This window comes from Mirounga angustirostris, unplaced genomic scaffold (assembly GCF_029215605.1).
Source record: "Mirounga angustirostris isolate CCGP_5_RB_7025 unplaced genomic scaffold, mMirAng1.0.hap1 SCAF_6, whole genome shotgun sequence".
NCBI lineage: Eukaryota > Metazoa > Chordata > Mammalia > Carnivora > Phocidae > Mirounga > Mirounga angustirostris.
Window position 1 is genome coordinate 32,471,340 of NW_026991714.1, and position 18,714 is coordinate 32,490,053.

Sequence of the window (18,714 nt, forward strand, 5' to 3'; positions counted from 1 at the left end):
TAAGATTGGAAAAACTATATACTGTAATTCATAGTCTGTAATAACTGTCAAATTGTCTAGTAAAGAAACTTGGTAATTTCATTTAGTCTGGTATTTCCTCAATTTTATCGTAAGACATTTTTGTGGTACTTTTTTTAATGTCCAAAAAACCCACTACATTTCCTTGCACACAATTTAGGAAAACACTGCTCAAGATTAAGTTCCTGATATACTAAGAGGAAGGTGTTTTGCAGCTTTTTTAACCGAGGGCAGCCCAAATAATTGTGAGAATCAATAGGTCACATTGTAGACTTACCTGCAGCCTTTCTGAATGCATTGGACTTTCTACCTCTCTTTTATCTACCCTTCTCTTTTGTTTAAGTCTCCCGTGGGGCTGCTTGCTTTTCCCCAGGACTGAGAGAGAGGAAGATGGAGAATATATCATATTGGTTAAAAAAGCATGAGCTATAGTGATGTCAGACCACCTGCATTTCTGAATCCAGGTCTTGGGCAGGTTACTTAACCTGTCTGTATTTTTATTTCCTCATAGGTAGAGTGGGATGATGCTAATGTATGCTAATAGTACCTTCTCATGGAGGTTATTATGAGAAATAAATGGGATAGTCTTGTGAATCACTCAAAATACTGTGTGAAATTTAGGTGTTCAAGGAATACTAGCTGCTCATATTGTTAATCTAATATAGTTACTGAGTATCTCTTAATACCAATAAACAGGTAATGAAGTTATATCTTCTGTGTTCTCAAGAATGTTAAAGTTTAATGAGTACATGCAAAAACACAATCATATTGTAGTGTAGATAATCCTACCAGAAAAAGTACAAAGGACTAAAGGAATCAGTAGATTTCATAGAGCAGATAGCATTAGAGCTGAGAACTAAAGAATAGGGAAGAATTTACATGGCAAAAGGACCAACATGTACAAAGACATCTGGAAATTGCTGAGGGGTGGGTGATTTCAAGATGGGCAAGGAGGTATAATGAAAATGATAGATGAAGATAGACAAGTAAGCAGAGGTCAAATTTTGCATGGTTTTTGTGCTGTATAGAAAGTTTAGATTTTATCCAGTGAGTGATAGAAACTTGAAAAAACTTTGACAAAGGAAATGACAGCCTATTGAAGTTTTAGGAAGATCATGCTGGCTTCAGCACAGAGAATGAAATTGGCAAGGACCAGAAGGATATTGTAGGCTTGGACTAGTTAGATGAGTAGCGTTGAGAATGGGCTGTAGGACGAGGGTAGATCAGAGAGTTGCACTGAATATAGATAGGCTAAGTAGAGTGGTTGATGGATAGAATGTAAATGTGTGGAAGGAGAAGACCTCTGTTTCTTAAATGTCCTCCTTTCTCATCTCCATCAGAAGTCCTTTTTATTCTTAAAAGAAACCAACAAAACAGTTTAAAGACCATTTTCCAGTAAGCCTTATAGCATCCATATTCCTATCATATGATGTAAAAATGTCTACCTAGATTTTTGGTTATTTATTTCTCATTAGAGTTTAAGCCTGAAAATTTTGTGTCTTTTGATTACTGTCCCTTGTTGATACCCTAGGTCATTTCAAAAAGCAAGTGCTCAGTAAGCTCCTATTTGAGTGAACTAAATTGAAAGGTTGGTGTCTGACTTAACTTTGAACTTGTAAGAAGCCAGTTGGGCTTCTTTATAAGCTTCTAACTTTGGTGTCTTGGAGTGGGTTATGAGAATTAATGAATAAGCTGTGAGACCTGCTGGAACCATTAGCTCCACGATATGTAGTCAACTAATTTGATTCCATTACTTTGGATCTTTTACCCTTATTGATGTATTTAATAGTTGCTTGGAGTGGGACTCCTGATCCGGTTACATTTTTCCTTAGGCTACCAGCTGTCTTCCCTTAGTGTATTCTCATGCAAAGAGAGTCCTTTGACCTTTCCCCCTTAAGGTTAAAGTGGGTGAAAAAACCTAGTGGGTGAAAAGGCAAAAATAGGGAAAAGATGACAGATGGGGTGAGAGAAAATTTGGATAATTTATCTTTTTTATTGTTCCTACTGGGAACTAAAATCTTCCCTTGGATTAAATTTATAATCTCTTCTAGAGGTAGAAAATGCTTTACAGCTCTTTTAAAAAACGTGACTCTTTAGACCAACCTGACAGAGATTCCACTTTGTTCTTAATAGAGAAGAGTTATAACAATGACACAATTCTTTAAGGTTAAGTATTTTAGTTAAGTATTTTTTAGAGTATGCCATATGAATAAATTCAAGGAATAATAGAAGATTTAGCAATATCAAATAAATAATGAGCTAATTTGGCAATGTTTCTCTTTGTGAAAACTGCTCACAAAATCTGACTGGTAATTTTGCATAACCCATATGGGGGAATAATAAATTTTTAAGCACAAGGTCAAGTTTTTTCATGTGAAAATTTCTTTAGTTTGGGACACAGTTCATATTGGGATTCATTTCAGAAAAATTCTGTGGATGAAATTTGTTAATATTATGCGTTTTCTTTTGGTAATCAAGAATGGTTGGACGTAGTATATTATTCTCTGAAGGAATATGATTTTTTATTGAAAACTTATTTGAAATGCACATTTTGATTTATTGTTGAATCCCCCCTCACCCCATAAGAAAAGAAGAAACAGATGTAGATATTGACTGTATTTATGCTGTATACCTCCCACACTGCTATCAGTTTTTTTAAACATGGAATTTCTTTAGAGATTAAAATTTTTCCCCACTGGGGAAAAATTCCCTGGAGATCTACCTGATTCTTATGGGTTCAGTGTTTCCACAGAAGTTGTGTCTCTTTTATTCAGAAAATCAAATCCATAGAGGTGACTGGCCTTGCAATGCCCGTGTGCATAAAATTGAATTAATAACAAAAAAGTTTTTTCACCTTAGAGATTCTTAATGTCATAGTGAATCGTTCAAATTTATGTATTTTCACTGGTCTCTTTGGTCTCTGCTTAATTTATTTAAATTAATTTTTTTTTAATTTTGGCTCTTCTGGCTAAAATTTTTTTTCTTGGTTAAATCTTAAGTCTTCCTGTCTGTAGGAGAGTGGAAGTTTAATAGTTAAAAGTGCTTTTGATTTTTAATTTAACTGTCATTTTGATGGTTTTACTATTCAACTACATGTAACTTAATTTGTATTTGCAAGCAAGAAAAAATTTCTTTAATTAAAAGGAAAATGCTATTAATGATTAACATCTTTTCATCAAAGCCATTTTCATTTGAAATACAAAATTTGGTGAAAAAATTTTCTTACACTTTAAGACTTTATTAAGTTGCTGTTTTTGTTCACTTGGGTATAAAAATGAGATTTAAGCATTAGATGGTTGGTTTTCTTTTAACTAAATACACAGTTAATGTGCAGTTAAGAGTGGGCCTATTCCAAAAAAAAATACTTAAAAGTTAATCACTTAAACATCACATTATATACTCTTGATTTGTTTACACTTTTTTTTTTTTACCACAAGTGTGTGTCACTTACATAATTTGAAAAGCAAGTTTAATAAAAATGAAATGTGGAAACTTTCACAATCAAGGAAAACTTTTTTTTTTTTTTAAAGATTTTTATTTATTTATTTGACAGAGAGAGACACAGCGAGAGAGGGAACACAAGCAGGGGGAGGGGGAGAGGGAGAAGCAGGCTCCCCACTGAGCAGGGAGCCCGATGTGGGACTCGATCCCGGGACTCCAGGATCATGACCTGAGCCGAAGGCAGTTGCTTAACTGACTGAGCCACCCAGGCGCCCGCAAGGAAAACTTTTTAATTCCATGCAATGACCTCAATCTTTTCGAAACTAAAATTGTGGGATTTTAGTACATATTAATAATGTTTGGATTCTGTACTTTATATCTAATTGATGTGTAATAAAGGTTAAAGAATCTAATACATGCATGCCTTATTATAATAACAGAAAAAGGATAAGATCAACTCAGAAAATATTTTCTCAAAGATATTATAACAGTAATGGTCTGGTTATACCCTGCAAAAAGAAATCAGTGTTTTGGATAGTTCAGGGTCAGAGATGCATATTTTATTATATAATATACGTATTTACACATGTGCTCATACATAAATTGAAGCAAAAAATTGCACAAAACTAATGTGAATTTACTCATATTTTCTACTCTGTTCTCCCCTCTCCGCCCCCCCCCCCCCCCCCCGCCCAGGTCACAACCTAAGGAATTTATTTCATGAACACTAATGACCTTTAGTTTGTAAAACACTGATTTAAACCATAACATAGCTCAGCTCTTGTTCTATAGAACCTACTTATTTGTGATGTTTCAGATTTCACTTGGGGACACACAAGAACACCTTTCCCTCAATAAATGCCGGTGTTAAATCTCATCCCTTGAACACAGCAGAGGAAGTGGTGATGGTAGGGTATGTGTATGCATGTGTAAATGGAGAGTATGCCCCAGCAGTGGCAGAGAGAGGACAGAAATACTAGGCCATTTTAACAATGGCAAGGGGAAAAAGTGAAGTTCTTACAGTGTTCTCAGCTGAAACCCCACTTTGATCTATTGTAATATATATTCATAAATTAGCTATATCCATATTTATATTTGAGGTATACCTACATGTCTGCACTATGACTAGTAACCATGTAATAATAGTAGTAAATGACTAATATTTATTAGTGCTTACTATGTGCTAGAATGTCTTAAGTGTTGTGTATATATTAACTAATGTACTTCTCACAACCCCATGCAGTATTAATAAACTCAGAGAAGTTAAATTATTAGCTTAATTAAGATCACATAGCTAATTTAACAGGTAACCAAACATTGAGTTTTTTGACTACATGTATGTAAATAATGCATCGACATCATCTATGTGGTCTATACATAAATACCTAATAGATTTTCATCATACTTCTTTTTTTTTTTAAAGATTTTATATTTTCATCATACTTCTATTTTTCTTTGCCTGTAATTGTCAGCCTTCCCCCTCCCTTGAGGAAAATACTTTGGTTCCCTTTCCTAGGTGTTCTTTATGTAAGTGCAGTGGAATTAATTTTGGGTAATATACTATGTGTTTATTAAATTTAATAAATTTAATCATACATAGATATATGTAATAGATTGGTGAACTCATTTATTTTACTAAGTAAATTATTTTACTAAGTAGAAAAATAATTGTGATTATCTTTTTTCTTTAGTGGTCTGGAATTTTTTTTTTTCTAATTTCCATGACATATATAGAATTTTTTCTAAGTATATGACTGAAATGCTGCTACACTTTTACATTAGCTTTGGCCTGAATAAAAATGTATACACTTATTTTGCAGAGCAAAGCTAAGCTTTTAATTGAAAACTGCTGTTCTTACCAATATATTTTTTCTTATTTTTATTGCTTTTTGCTCAGAAATTTCTACTACTCTAGATGTGCACATTCACAACTTTCATTCCAGAGTAATAATAGCAAACATTAACTGATAGTTTACAATGTGTCAGACACTGTTAGAAGTGCTTTAATGTGTATTGATTCATTTATTCCTATGACAATCCTATGTAGTAAATATTTTCATTTCGTATTTTCACTTGAGAAAGATTTTAGGCACAGAAAGGTTATTTGTCCAAGGTCCCATAGCCTGTTATTTTAAGAGCCAGCATTTATATCTGGGTACATAGACCCAGGGTCTGTGCCCTTACCTGTGATGCTGTTCTGTCTCTGGACTTTAGAAATTTCTATTCTAAATAATGATGTGAAAAAATTTTAGTCTAAATAGGAAAAAAATTAAAATTAAGCCAAAATATATCCTTTTATTTCATTTTTTATCGTAACCTTTTCCCCTGGAAAGTCCATGTTAAAATTTCTTGTTTTTTTTGTTTGTTTGTTTTTGTTTTCCCTGCTGGAGAAACCTGTAACATTTGTACAGAATTTAGATATGTATTCAGATTATAATACAAATCTCAGTATGACTCTGGATGTCTGTGCATTATACCAGTTCATCTTTTCCTTTTCCTGCTTTCTTTGATACTTCCTGTATGTGTTGACTTTAGCAGTTTAGCGTTAAGCATGCATCAAGTACAGGTGATTTACTTGTTTTCTAATGTCTTATAAGTTGGAGAGATCTTACATGAATATGCTGTAGTGAAGTACAGGTTTTGTTGAGTAATCTAGATATGTGGTACCATTTCCAGATTACTTTCTGTGGGAAGATAGATAAAACTGTTACATATTATGAGAAACATAAGTATATTATTTTGCCTTTTTAAGGTATTTTTAAAAGGACTGTCAAATCTGAAAATTTCTTTCTATTTATGCATATACATAGTAAAAGTGAAGTATAAAAACAGTAATCTTAAGTGATGAGTAGAACTTTTGATCAAAGTCAATTTTAAATTGAAAAATATATATATTTTATTTTATTCAAAGATTTTATTTATTTATTTGATAGAGAGAGATAGCGAGAGAGGGAACACAAGTAGGGGGTAGGCCAGAGAGGGAGAAGCAGGCTGGAGAGGGAGAAGCCCAACTGGGATCATGACCTGAGCGGAAGGCAGACACTTAATGACTGAGCCACCCAGGCGCCCCCAAAATATATATATTTGATTATTTTTTCTTTTTATTGTTATGTTAATCACCATACATTACATCATTAGTTTTTAATGTAGTGTTCCATGATTCATTGTTTGCGTATAACACCCAGTGCTCCATACAGAACGTGCCCTCCTTAATACCCATCACCAGGCTAACCCATCCTCCCACCTCCCACCCCTCTAGAACCCTCAGTAAGTTCAGAGAATTTGCCAACAGAATTTTAAGCAAATTTACCCAAAGTCTTGATTTTTTTTTAAAGATTTATTTATTTATTTGATAGAGAGAGTGAGCACAAGCAGAGTGAGTGGCAGGCAGAGGCAGAGGGAGAAGCAGGCTCCCCGCTGAGCAGGGGGAGCCCCATGTGGGACTTGATCCCAGGACTCCGGGATCATGACCCCAGCCGAAGTCAGTTGCTTAACCAACTGAGCCACCCAGGCAACCAAAGTCTTGATTTTTAAAATGTGTAAACATGAATAATTTTTTTTTTTTAATGACCCAAGTTTTCAAGGAAAGCAGTGAGATCAAAGTAGTAAGTCTTGAAGTTTATCAGAGATACATATTTAGGTAAACTTTTTTCTACTTTTGTGTGTGGGTATGTGTATTAAATATGTTATTAATCATGAGATTTTATTCAGCTGTCAAATTTCAGTCACTGTGTACTAAATGTACTGAATTTAATTTTAATTTATCTCTTTTTATAGGGAAATATGAGAGCCACACACGTGTTCACACAGGTGAGAAGCCCTTTGAGTGTGATATTTGTCACCAGCGCTATTCAACAAAGTCTAACCTAACTGTTCACAGAAAGAAGCACAGTAATGAAACAGAATTTCATAAGAAGGAGCACAAGTGCCCTTACTGTAATAAACTTCATGCAAGCAAGAAGACTTTAGCCAAGCATGTTAAGAGGCAAGTATTATCTTGCTTCCATAATATACTTTATGGTGCCTTCTAATTTAAATATGGAGTAAGCTAAAAACATCCATGGAGTGCTTGTCTCCGATTCTTTCTTTGCTTAATATTTTCCGAACAATTTTTATTGCAAATATATTTGATTACAGATTTATTAAGAGCAATAAATGTTAGTTCGTTTTTTATTAATGCTATTGAGATGAAGTTTTTTGATGTTGAAACAAGAACTATAGAGGTTTAAGACAGCATTTTGGTTATCCTGTTTTTTATTTTGGGTTTTGGCAAGTATATTTTCAAAATATATGGTTTTAGAACTCTAGGAAACTTACTCCTCATGCTCAACTTTGTCTTTAGTGTATAAAAATTTGTGAAAGAAAGCATGTTTAGTACAGTATTGCATATTTAATTTTAAGAAAGGAAATTTACTGAAATTTGGATCAAAAAAAAGTCAAGTGAATTACCTTGAAGATTATCTGTGAATAGCTAGGTTCCTGAATATATTTAAAATATTAGACTTTCCTTTGGCTTTTTCTGCATAAATTTAGACATACACATTTTTAAATGTTAGCAATACCTATATTCTTAAGGTATTTACATGTGCCTGTCTCTTTATGAAAGGAATCAGTGCCTGATTCTTATAATCACTGTTGACAGATCATATGGAATATGGACTTGACTAATATAATCTTTTCCTAATAGTCTTTTTTTTCTTGTAGATTTCACCCTGAAAATGCACAAGAATTTATTTCCATTAAGAAGACCAAGAGTGAAAGTTGGAAATGTGACGTAAGAGCTTTGAATTTGTAGTAGAAAGCCAAAATAAATGAAATGTTACCTTTGGGGAAAGTAATTAGATTTTAGAGTAATGTAAACCTAGCTCATCTCACTTTTAGAATCCTTCTGTTACACAAAGTTATCCTAATATTTGTAAATTAGGCCCCATAGAGGTTAGTTTTTAGATGGTGGGCCTGATGGAAATCTTAGCTTTTATTTTTAATGTAACCACCATACCATGTGCTTATATTTGTGTACATAAACTGACATGCTGTGTGAGTAGGAATTAAAATGTTAGAATGTCCCCCCCACTTCTGGTTATCTGTCTCAAATCTTAGTGGTCTTTAGCAACCGTTTTATTACATGCCACCGTTTTGTGGGTCAACAGTTACATTTGGAGCGCAGCTTTGCTAGCTGATTCTGTTCCACATGGTGTCACCTGCAGTCACTCAGTTGTTTCCAGCTGCTGTAAGTGGTCTGGTTTGCTCTGGAGCCACTTCCAAGTGTCCCACTCACACGACTGGAACTTGGTGTTGGCGGCCGACAAAGGGCTCAGCAAGGACAGTTGGCCAGGGACCTTGATTCTTCTCCACAAGTAGTCTCTTCCTGAGGCTGCTTGCTCTTCTTTCTGTCATGGTAGCTAAGCTCAAAGAAGCCTAGATAAAAACTGTCAGACTTTTTTTTTTAAATATTTATTTGTTTTTAGAGCAAGAACACGTGTGAGTCGAGGGGGAGGAGCAGAGGGGAAGGGAGAGAATCTCAAGCAGACTCCCCACCAAGCACAGAGCCCGGCGTGGGGCTCAGTCCCATGACCCACGATCACAACCAGAGCTGAAATCAGGAGTCAGATGCTTAACCAACTGAGCCACCCAAGCACCCCAAAACTGTCAGACTTTTTATGGCCTAGCTTCAGAAATCAGACCGCATCACTTTCAACACATTCTGTTGTTCAGTCACTACAGCCAGGTCAGATTTAAGGGGATGGGGATTAGTTTTTCCTTTTCCAGTAGTAGCAAAGAATTTTTAGATATCCTGCCACACCCCCTAATACTTTTTTCATTATATAGGTAAATATTGTTTGAAGGAGTCACAAGCTATCATTTGTCTTCCTTATTTTCAGGCTTCAGTTTATGTATACAACAAAATTGTTACCATTTCTCTGATTTCAGCTTCTAGGGATTGAAGTTAATTATTAACTATTTGAATCTACATAAGCTGCTTTCTTCTCCTTGCTAAGCTTCATCATCCTCAGCTATAAAATGATTATAATAATTATATCTACCTCATAGGATTATTGTGAGAAGTAAAATAAACCATGAATTATTTAGCGTTGTGCCTGGTGTATAGTACATGCTATAATTATTGTTGTTTTGTTATTGTTGTTGTTGTCGTCATTGTGATAGCAGCCCCTTCTCCCCCAACTTTTTTAATAAAAAAAAAATTAAGACTTTATTTTTTAGAGCAGTTTAAGTTTTATAGCATAATTTTTGAGGAAAGATAGTGATTTCCCATATACCCCTGCCTCCACAAATGCATAGTCACCCCCCATTATCAGCATCCCCCCAAAGTGATATATCTGTTACAATGATGAACCTACATTGACCTCCCCCTTTTTAAATCTCATGCCTGCCAGATTTCTTTAAAAAGTTGTATCTCTTCCTTTTGACCACTTTAAGAGATAAATGCTAAAATTATTTTTCTGTGGTTTCTTATTCTTATTCCTAATTAAATATATGGCAACAATAATAAAACATTTTATTCATGACATATAAGTGATTTAAAATACAAATTTAATGGATTTTAGAAATGTTGACTAGACTTAAGATACTAAGATTGCTGTGTAATCCTAGAAATTAGCTTATTCGAAATGTAAGGAGTTGAAATTCAGCTACCTTTAGTACAAATTTAAAATAATTCCATACTATAGTTCCTCCAAGGCATTTTTTTCTGCACAATGAGAAATTGATTATACTTTTGGTAACTTTTCTGTTGGGAGAAATTTCTCTCTAACTACTTGAATTTATATGTTTATTTCACATCATGAACTTGGTATTTTAATTTTTAATTCAGGCTCCCTTACATTTTGTGTACATTTTCTATTAGATTTGTAAGAAATCTTTTACTCGAAGACCACACTTGGAGGAACATATGATTCTACATTCTCAAGATAAACCTTTTAAGTGTACCTATTGTGAAGAACATTTCAAATCACGATTTGCACGGTTAAAGCATCAAGAAAAGTTCCATCTGGGTAAGCAAATTACTTTTTCTAAGAGCAGTCATAGCAGTTATTTTTTAAGTAATTTTTTTTAAGATTTTGTTAATTTATTTTAGCGGGGGAGGGGCAGAGGGCGAAGGAGAGACTCTCAAGCAGACTCTGTGCTGAGTGCGGAGCCCGACATGGGGCTCCATCTCACAACCTGAGATCATGACCTGAGCCAAAATCAGGACTCAGACGCTCAACTGAATGAGCCACCCAGGCACCCCAGTCATAGCAATTATTGATTATCACATCATGCTAGAGGAGCCTGCTGCTGTTGAACCACTTTAGGAGAAGGAAGTCAGATAAATTGGGAGGAACACTGGATTTGCTGCTATTCCTGCAGATGAGCAAATATGTTTATTTTCTGTTTTGGTGGCAGATGTGTCTGTGGTCATAAACTGCATTTATTCACAGTTGATTGTTGGGTAGGTCTGTGAGTGCTTGAATAAAGCATTTTTGTTTTGGAAAAACTCATTTTTCAGGGAATGAAATGAACCTAGTATATGTGGCATTCAGTATTGTATTTGACGAATCCTCTGTCTAATGCTTATGGTCACAATGGAAACTTGTGTGCTAGATGGTAGTACAATTAGGTACATTTGTGACAGTTAATACTGATAGGGAATTACTATCATCCAAAGTAGAGGCTATTTGCTCTGCAGCATTGGTGATATAGTGGTGAGCATAGCTGCCTTCCAAGCAGAAGGCAGCCTTTTCCCTGTCCTGATCAATGTTTTCATTGACAGATGAAAATAGATACTTAATGTTTATAAAATTTGTAGATGACATAAAGCTGGCAGGGGTAGTTGATATGGCAGGAAATAAAAATGTAAAAAAAAAATCTTTGTGCTATGGAAAAGGTTAAAACAAATTAAGTTAAAATTAAGAGTAAATACAAAGTCATAAACATGGGAATTATCTGACTTGTAGTCATTGGGGATTGCAGAACTGTAAAATGGTACAGAATCCAAACTCTTCTATTTACAGATGGACTTAAAAGCAGAAGCTTTTTAGGCACAATCTGAACCAATAATATCATATGACTGACAAAAACCACTGTAGTTTTAAACTATGTTAATAAAAATCTGTTGTTCAAAATCAGGGAGGTAATTATCTCACTGATTTTAAATTCATCTGTAATATTGCATTCATTTCTGGATACCACATTCAAGATGGATATTGACAAGTACATTCTCAAGAGGTGGGTAATTACAGTGACCCAGGGTCTTAAAATTACATGAAAGAACCTTGAAATATTTTGTCTGGGAAAGGTAGAACAATTGTGCAATAAGGAACCTTTCATCTTTGCAATTCTAGTATATAAGACATGTATGCTGGAAGATTATTTTCTTACTACTTTTTGAATTGCCTTTAGTAAGTTGTTCTATCAGAGTATTTCATCAGCATTTCTAAGAAGCCATCATATGAGGCAGTTTTTATACTTACTAGAACTGTAGTTGGAGACATGTTCATGATCGCATGAGGCATGTGAGAAATTTCTTTATACATTAGTTCCAGGAAAAAGAATTTCTCCTGGGAAATTGGTGGGCTTCTTCCTTTTTGAGATGAAAACCATAGGTAATCTTTTTTTGTCCCATGTTATAGAAACATCATAGCAAAATATAATAATTTTTATGGTTAACATAGTTGCTTCCACTTCTTTTTCTGTTCCTGATTTTCTCTTTCAACATTTGTTAAATACATCATTTAGTAAATACATAGGCATTCTAAGAATATTAAGTGGATATCCTAAGGTATAGGTTTAGTTTCAATTTAGAAATTTTTTAAAGTATTGGAACTTATAAATTGAAGTAGCTTATCTTGCACAAAAGTTATTTTCCTGTCAGTAAAATTATACAAGCAGATCCTTGAACTGATAACAGAATTGTTGAAGAAAGCATTCCTCAAAAGATGGTTGAATTAGAACTCTGTGTGCATATGTTTTATATATGTATAATATATGTATATATATATAATATGTAGTATATACATTTTGTGTATACACATATCACACCTCTATGCTTCTGTTTACTTGAATCACTGTATGCTAGGTGAGTGGTTCAGGTCTGAGGTATGGCCCAAGAATTTGCATTTCTAACACATTCCCAGGTTGATGCTGATGATGCTGGTCCACATACCACACACCTGTGTATTACTGCTTTAGGTTATTCAAAGACATACGTACACTACCTACATTAGGATTATATATTCTGTAAATCAGAGGGAGATATTTCTAAGAAATACTCTGAACAGTTAGGGTAGAAGATTAATATATTTCTGTGTATAAGTATAAAAATCATAGTTGGCTTTAAAGTCAAATCTTCTAATTTTATCCTATTTAGAGAGTTGGCATGAAAACTGCTTTAGTACCTTCCCAGCATAGCTTCATAAATACAAGTTCAAAGAGGTTTAGCTGCATGCAAAACTGGGTATCTAATATAGGGGAAAGAACGTAGGTATTTCCTTTGGAAAACTGGTAAGTAACTGAACATGAAGGAGAATGCTCCTTTCTTTCTCACTCAGCTAGAGCCTTCAAAAATAGGTATAGTTATTTCACTCTTTGCCTAATATACACTTGCCATAATGTACTCATCTTGGCACTTTTTGCTTTTATTTGTTTCATCTATTTATCTTTAGCTGTGCAAATGCTGAATCTCCTTTTTTCCACCTTCTTGGAGGTTTTTTTTGGGGGGGGGAGGGATGTAAGGAGGTGAGGGATTTTCCATAACACTGCTTCACTTAACCCAGTGTTAGATATGAATTAAGAATCAATAAATACTTGTTGAATTAGTTAATAAATGAATAAAAGGCTCAGATCTCATGAAAGAGGAAATATTAGAGATTTTAAATGAGAGTATGTTAAAGATACTTAATACATTTTGAGGTCATCTCAAAAACATGTTGAAACTCGCCCAAAACTACTGTGGCTACTGAACAATTCTGCTTATAGATATGCTTCTGAATTTCAGTGTCCAAATGCCATTTTTTTCCATTGTTCTATTATAATTAATTTCTCATTAGAGTTCACCGTAGAGTCTACAGTATTTTCAACCTAGGCAGCATCATTAAAAATTTGTGGTTTGGGGGAACAACAGTTCATTTCCAGTTTATGAACTCTCTGAAGTCCTTTGTTTATTCTTCCAAAGTTTCTCAGTACCTTCTTTTCCCAGAAATCTGGTATATAACGTTTTTTACTTTGTTCCAGTCTGATTTCAAACTAGGAACTGGCCATTTCAATTTATTAACCCATTAGATTATACAGCATTACTATATTAGATGCCACACTGTAAACTCAGCTCTAGGCATATAGGGATGATAGAGAAGGCAGGTGTAACTTGCCTTCTAGGAATAAATAATCTAGAAGAGAAGAGAAAACTATAAATGAATAACTTCATTGTGTTATAATATATGCACTTACAGTGGTAGATATATATTCATAACATACCTATCCTATTAAATTTAACTTAGTATCTATTCTTTAAACTTTAAATATATATTCTTTCCTTTTTAGGTCCTTTTCCATGTGATATATGTGGTCGCCAGTTTAATGACACTGGAAATTTGAAACGCCATATAGAATGTACCCATGGTGGAAAGAGAAAATGGACTTGCTTTATCTGTGGAAAATCAGTACGAGAAAGGTGAGGAATTTACTACACACCCAGAAAAATCCTGGTAACTGTTATATAGAAATAATTAACGAGTATAGTTTATAAGGATTAGGGTAATACAAGATATAAGATACTTAAAATTATACTTTAATTTGAAATTTAAGGACAGAAGAAGAAATTATGTAAAATGCTATAGAAGATGATATAAAGTCAGGATTTGCAGGTTTAGATGGTAAATTTCACATAGATACAACTTTGTCTCTTTCTGAAACCCCACTAAAACTACATTAAAGGTTATTGATTGATTTAAAAGACAGTAAGCTACAAAGACAGGAAGAACAGAAATGTGACAAGAGCAACACAGATTCGGGAGCTAGAAAGCAGGTGGATCAGTGGGAACTGACTTAGCAGATCTAAGAAAGACAAATCCCAAGGTGGCAATGGAGAAATCGAGAACATAGTTTACATCATAGAATCCACAAAAGGTGTAGGAGTGGGCAGTATCAGATACCTCTGGAACTAGGGCAAAGGAGAGGCAGAACAGGGAGCACTTAAGTAAAAACTTCTTTAGAAGTTAGATTATTTGGATTTTTTTCTGCCACCCACACAGGTCATTGCTGCTGAGCACCTACCCCTATCCCTATTTAGCAGATATCTGGACTGGAGTATACCATGTTGTTATATGATGAATGCATTCTGAATGCTGAAAGCAGTGAGCCACAGGCCTTATCCCTGCTGATGTCTTGGATTTTAGATTTTACCCCCCAGGCATTAGATTAGAGAACAATTCCTTGAAAATCTGAGCACCCAGAGGGCAAATATATTCCATAACAAATAGTACACTCAGGTCACCTGCTGTGAAGCCTAGTCATCAGGGCCCACTTATGCATGCTCTTTGATTGTGCCATCTACTTTTTAGTCTATCACATGTAATCATGGACAGAAGAATTAAACACAGAACGAAATCATTTAACATGGAAGCTAGATTCTAACACAGTTCGGGAAGAAAAAACAATCTTGAAGGAAACATTATTCAAAAAGAAGAAAACTTTCAAAAAAAGAAATAAACAACTGGTTGCTTCATGAGAAATATTCATATTATGAATATCCCCAGTTGAAGATCTAGAATCCATTAGACAAGAACAGGGTGCTATAACAAATCAGAGCTCCCAGAAATTCAAGGCATGATAGACAAAGTAAAGACCCTAATGGAAGGATTGAAGAACAAAGTTGAGGGAATCTCCCAAAAGGTAGAGCAAAAAGGTACAGAAGTGTAAAATAAGGATTAGAACATTAGAGAACCAGTCAAGAGGTCCAGAAAGAAAGAGCGAACAATGAAAATAGCAAAGGAAAATATCGTCACTGAATAATTCAAGATAATTTCCCAGAACTGAAGGACATGAGTTGCCAGACTAAAATTACCCATCAAATGCTTAGGACATTGGATGAAAATAAACCTACTCCAAGATACATCACTGTGATATTTCAGAACACTGGGGACAAAGAGAAGCTTCTGTATGCTTCTGATTGTTCAGGGAAAACTACATATGTTGAATTATGAATTAGAATTACTTGGACATCTCTCTGAACAGCAACACTAGAAATAAGATGATACAGTTTTACTTTGAAGATTCATAAAGAAAATTATTTCCAGCCTAGAATTCTGTTCTTAGTCAAACTAACAATCAAGTCTGAGGATCATTGACATTTTTCATGCTATCAAAAAGTTGGCCTTTGATGTTCTCTTTCTCATGAAGCAACTAAAGGGTATGCTTCACCAGAATGAGAAAGTAAACTGATGAAGAGGAAGACAAGGGCTATAGGAAATAGAAATTCTGATACTGGAAAGAGGCAAAAGGAATTCATAGGAGGATGGTGCATGAAGTTTCCAGGTTGTGAGATGTGCAATATATGTGTAACAATGGGTAGTCAGTCCGCACTAGTAGTAGTGATGCCCCATGACAGATTGAGGGTTGTCACTGCTAAGATCCCTGCTGGCATGTTTCCTCTTTTAACTAGGGGACAGGATGTGAGAGTAGGTCTGACCCCAAAATTTATTTTTTATTTTCTATGGTAAGAACATTTAACATGAGATCTACCTTCTTAACAAATGTTTAAGTGCACAATACAGTATTGTTATTAAGTTACAATACAGTATTAAGTTATTAATACAGTATTATTATTGTGTTAAGGCACAATGTTGTACAGCAGACCTCTAGAATTTACCCATCTTGCATAACTGAGACTTCATACCCATTGAATAGCAGCTCCCTGTTTCCCTCTCCCTGATTCAAATTCTTATCTATACTCTGCCACTAGTACCTGTATGCTAGTATACTATTGTACTATAATACCATTGTACTATTATATTTTTGCCTTGCTACTTGATTTAACTGAGAACACTTGTTTCATTTCACAGAAATATTCTTTTTTGACCTATCTGTGAGAATTAGAGGTAGTTCATAGTAAGTTTAGAAGCAAAATATATACATCAGCCTTTTTACTTTGGCTGTATTTCTGCCAGACTTCTAGTACCTGATCCATTCGAGATTGTCAGATTCTCAGATTGTGATGAGCCCTCTTTTCCAGTATTTATTTATTTTTTTATTTTTTTAACTTTTTTATTTATTTATTTATTTTATTTTTTGAGAGAGAGAGAATGAGAGACAGAGAGCATGAGAGGGAGGAGGGTCAGAGGGAGAAGCAGACTCCCTGCCGAGCAGGGAGCCCGACGCGGGACTCGATCCCGGGACTCCAGGATCATGACCTGAGCCGAAGGCAGTCGCTTAACCAACTGAGCCACCCAGGCGCCCTCCAGTATTTATTTATGACTTTACCCGCTGACATGTTGGAAAGGACTCTTGCCAATGCTCAGGCAAGCTACAGCCAGACTTTGATAAAGAGACCATGTTCATACTATCTTGTGGCTCTTTAGCTAATAGTGGCAATATTGTTAGATTTGTGCTTGCTACTTGGTTTTTCAAAAATATACAGTATATTGTTTAGTGATATATACTACTAAGTAGTAAAACAAAGAAGAAAGGGAATAGTTAACATAAATGGTTATCTGAGAGATGAAGGAGGAACATGTAGAGGCATTCTAAGGTATAGCAATATTCTAGGTCTTATCCTGCATTTAAGTGTAATAATAGCATTCTTTGAACAATATGTATACATTTTATATCCTTCAGTATATAAAAGTTCCATAATTTTAAAACATTAGAAATGCCACATTCTTAAAATATCAAATTGATATGATGGTAAAATAGGAAAACCAATATGCTACACTTGATCTTAGCCTACAGATGGATACAGTTTATTTTATGCATTATACATTCTTTTTTCTTAAAGGTCTTTCTATAAAAACAAAAAGCAAACCAAAAACTAAAACAATCTCTCCATCTTTTTACTTTAAATTACTTAGTAGGTAGGGGTCTCGGAATAGTTTTAGCGATAATTTCCACAAAGCAGAATGTACCTGCAGACGCACCTGTCCAGTGTTGGTGGGCCTTGTGGAAGAGCACCATCTACTGGCGTAGATCTGCCTTCATTTCAGGTTCAGCCTTAACACTCACTAGATGTGGGATTAAAATAAAAACCAAGTAGTAGAAACAGTCAAAAGCCTGCAAAGGTCAGACACATTGCCTGTTCTTTCTTTCCTCCCAAAGTAACTTTGTCTGTCCTTACTCAGCACTTTACATATGTAGGAAATCTCCGAGTGTTCGAACTATAGGAAATGCTGCTATGTATTTGGAGCAGCGGTGGTTATACACTAGCCTGCCAGAAGTTCAGAAACAACAGAAGCAAAACCAGTGAATTACCAAAGCAGTAATTAGTAAAAGCTTATTGTGCATGTGTAAAAAGACAGTTTGCAAACCAGGAGCACTCAAACCAGAACACAGAATGAGACTCGGCTATATTGTTACATGCAGCTTAAAAATGAGAAAGCAGTGACTGTTTATTCTTCACAGTGGTTGGTTGTGACATTAGGATTTTCTTAAGTGATAGGGAATTGGTAAATGGTTACCTCACATCAACCTTGGGAAACAGTTTAAGTTTTGCCTATGATTTTCAGAGGCATAAACAAATGACCCAGGACAAGTTATCCTTGCAAAATAAGCTATATTAGGCTTTGCTTATGGGACTAAACTGGTTTTGTTTGTTTGGGGAATTTTCAAGGCTGGTCTCTGTTTTTTATTTTAACAAGTCCATCCCAGGTCAGTAGGACTGGAAGATTTAGGAATGACCGTAATTGTATTCTTTATATGGTTTCCCCTTTTCACATTGGCATCTGGAAGTTACAAGTACCTGTAAAGCTTTCTTTGCCTTAAAACATTCTTTTCACAGATACTGAGCACATATTTGAAAGGAATAGTACTGATAAACTGGGTTGGCTTATATATTATTAAATTTTCTCTGTTAAAATTCACATCAGTTTTACTTAATGCAGTAGTAACAATTGAGCATTTTTCATTGTACTCCTTGATAGCTGCTTAAGCTATATAGTTAAATCTTTGAGCAAACTGATGGCAAAGGAAGCCAAAGTTAATTTTGTGTGTGTGTGTGTGTTTAAAGAAGAGAGACAGGGCTCCTGGGTGGCTCAGTTGTTAAGCGTCTGC

General features: G+C 34.8%; 1 protein-coding gene across 1 annotated transcript in view; it reads left to right on the forward strand.

The window, feature by feature from the left end:
- ZBTB41 (zinc finger and BTB domain containing 41) overlaps window positions 1-18,714 on the forward strand; it is a 49,026-nt gene that overhangs the window by 3,515 nt on the left and 26,797 nt on the right. The window contains exons 3-6 of the mRNA XM_045877096.3: window positions 7,237-7,444; window positions 8,164-8,233; window positions 10,325-10,472; window positions 13,996-14,125. Coding sequence (XP_045733052.1) covers window positions 7,237-7,444; window positions 8,164-8,233; window positions 10,325-10,472; window positions 13,996-14,125 — 556 coding nt within the window. The remainder of the gene's footprint in view (window positions 1-7,236; window positions 7,445-8,163; window positions 8,234-10,324; window positions 10,473-13,995; window positions 14,126-18,714) is intronic.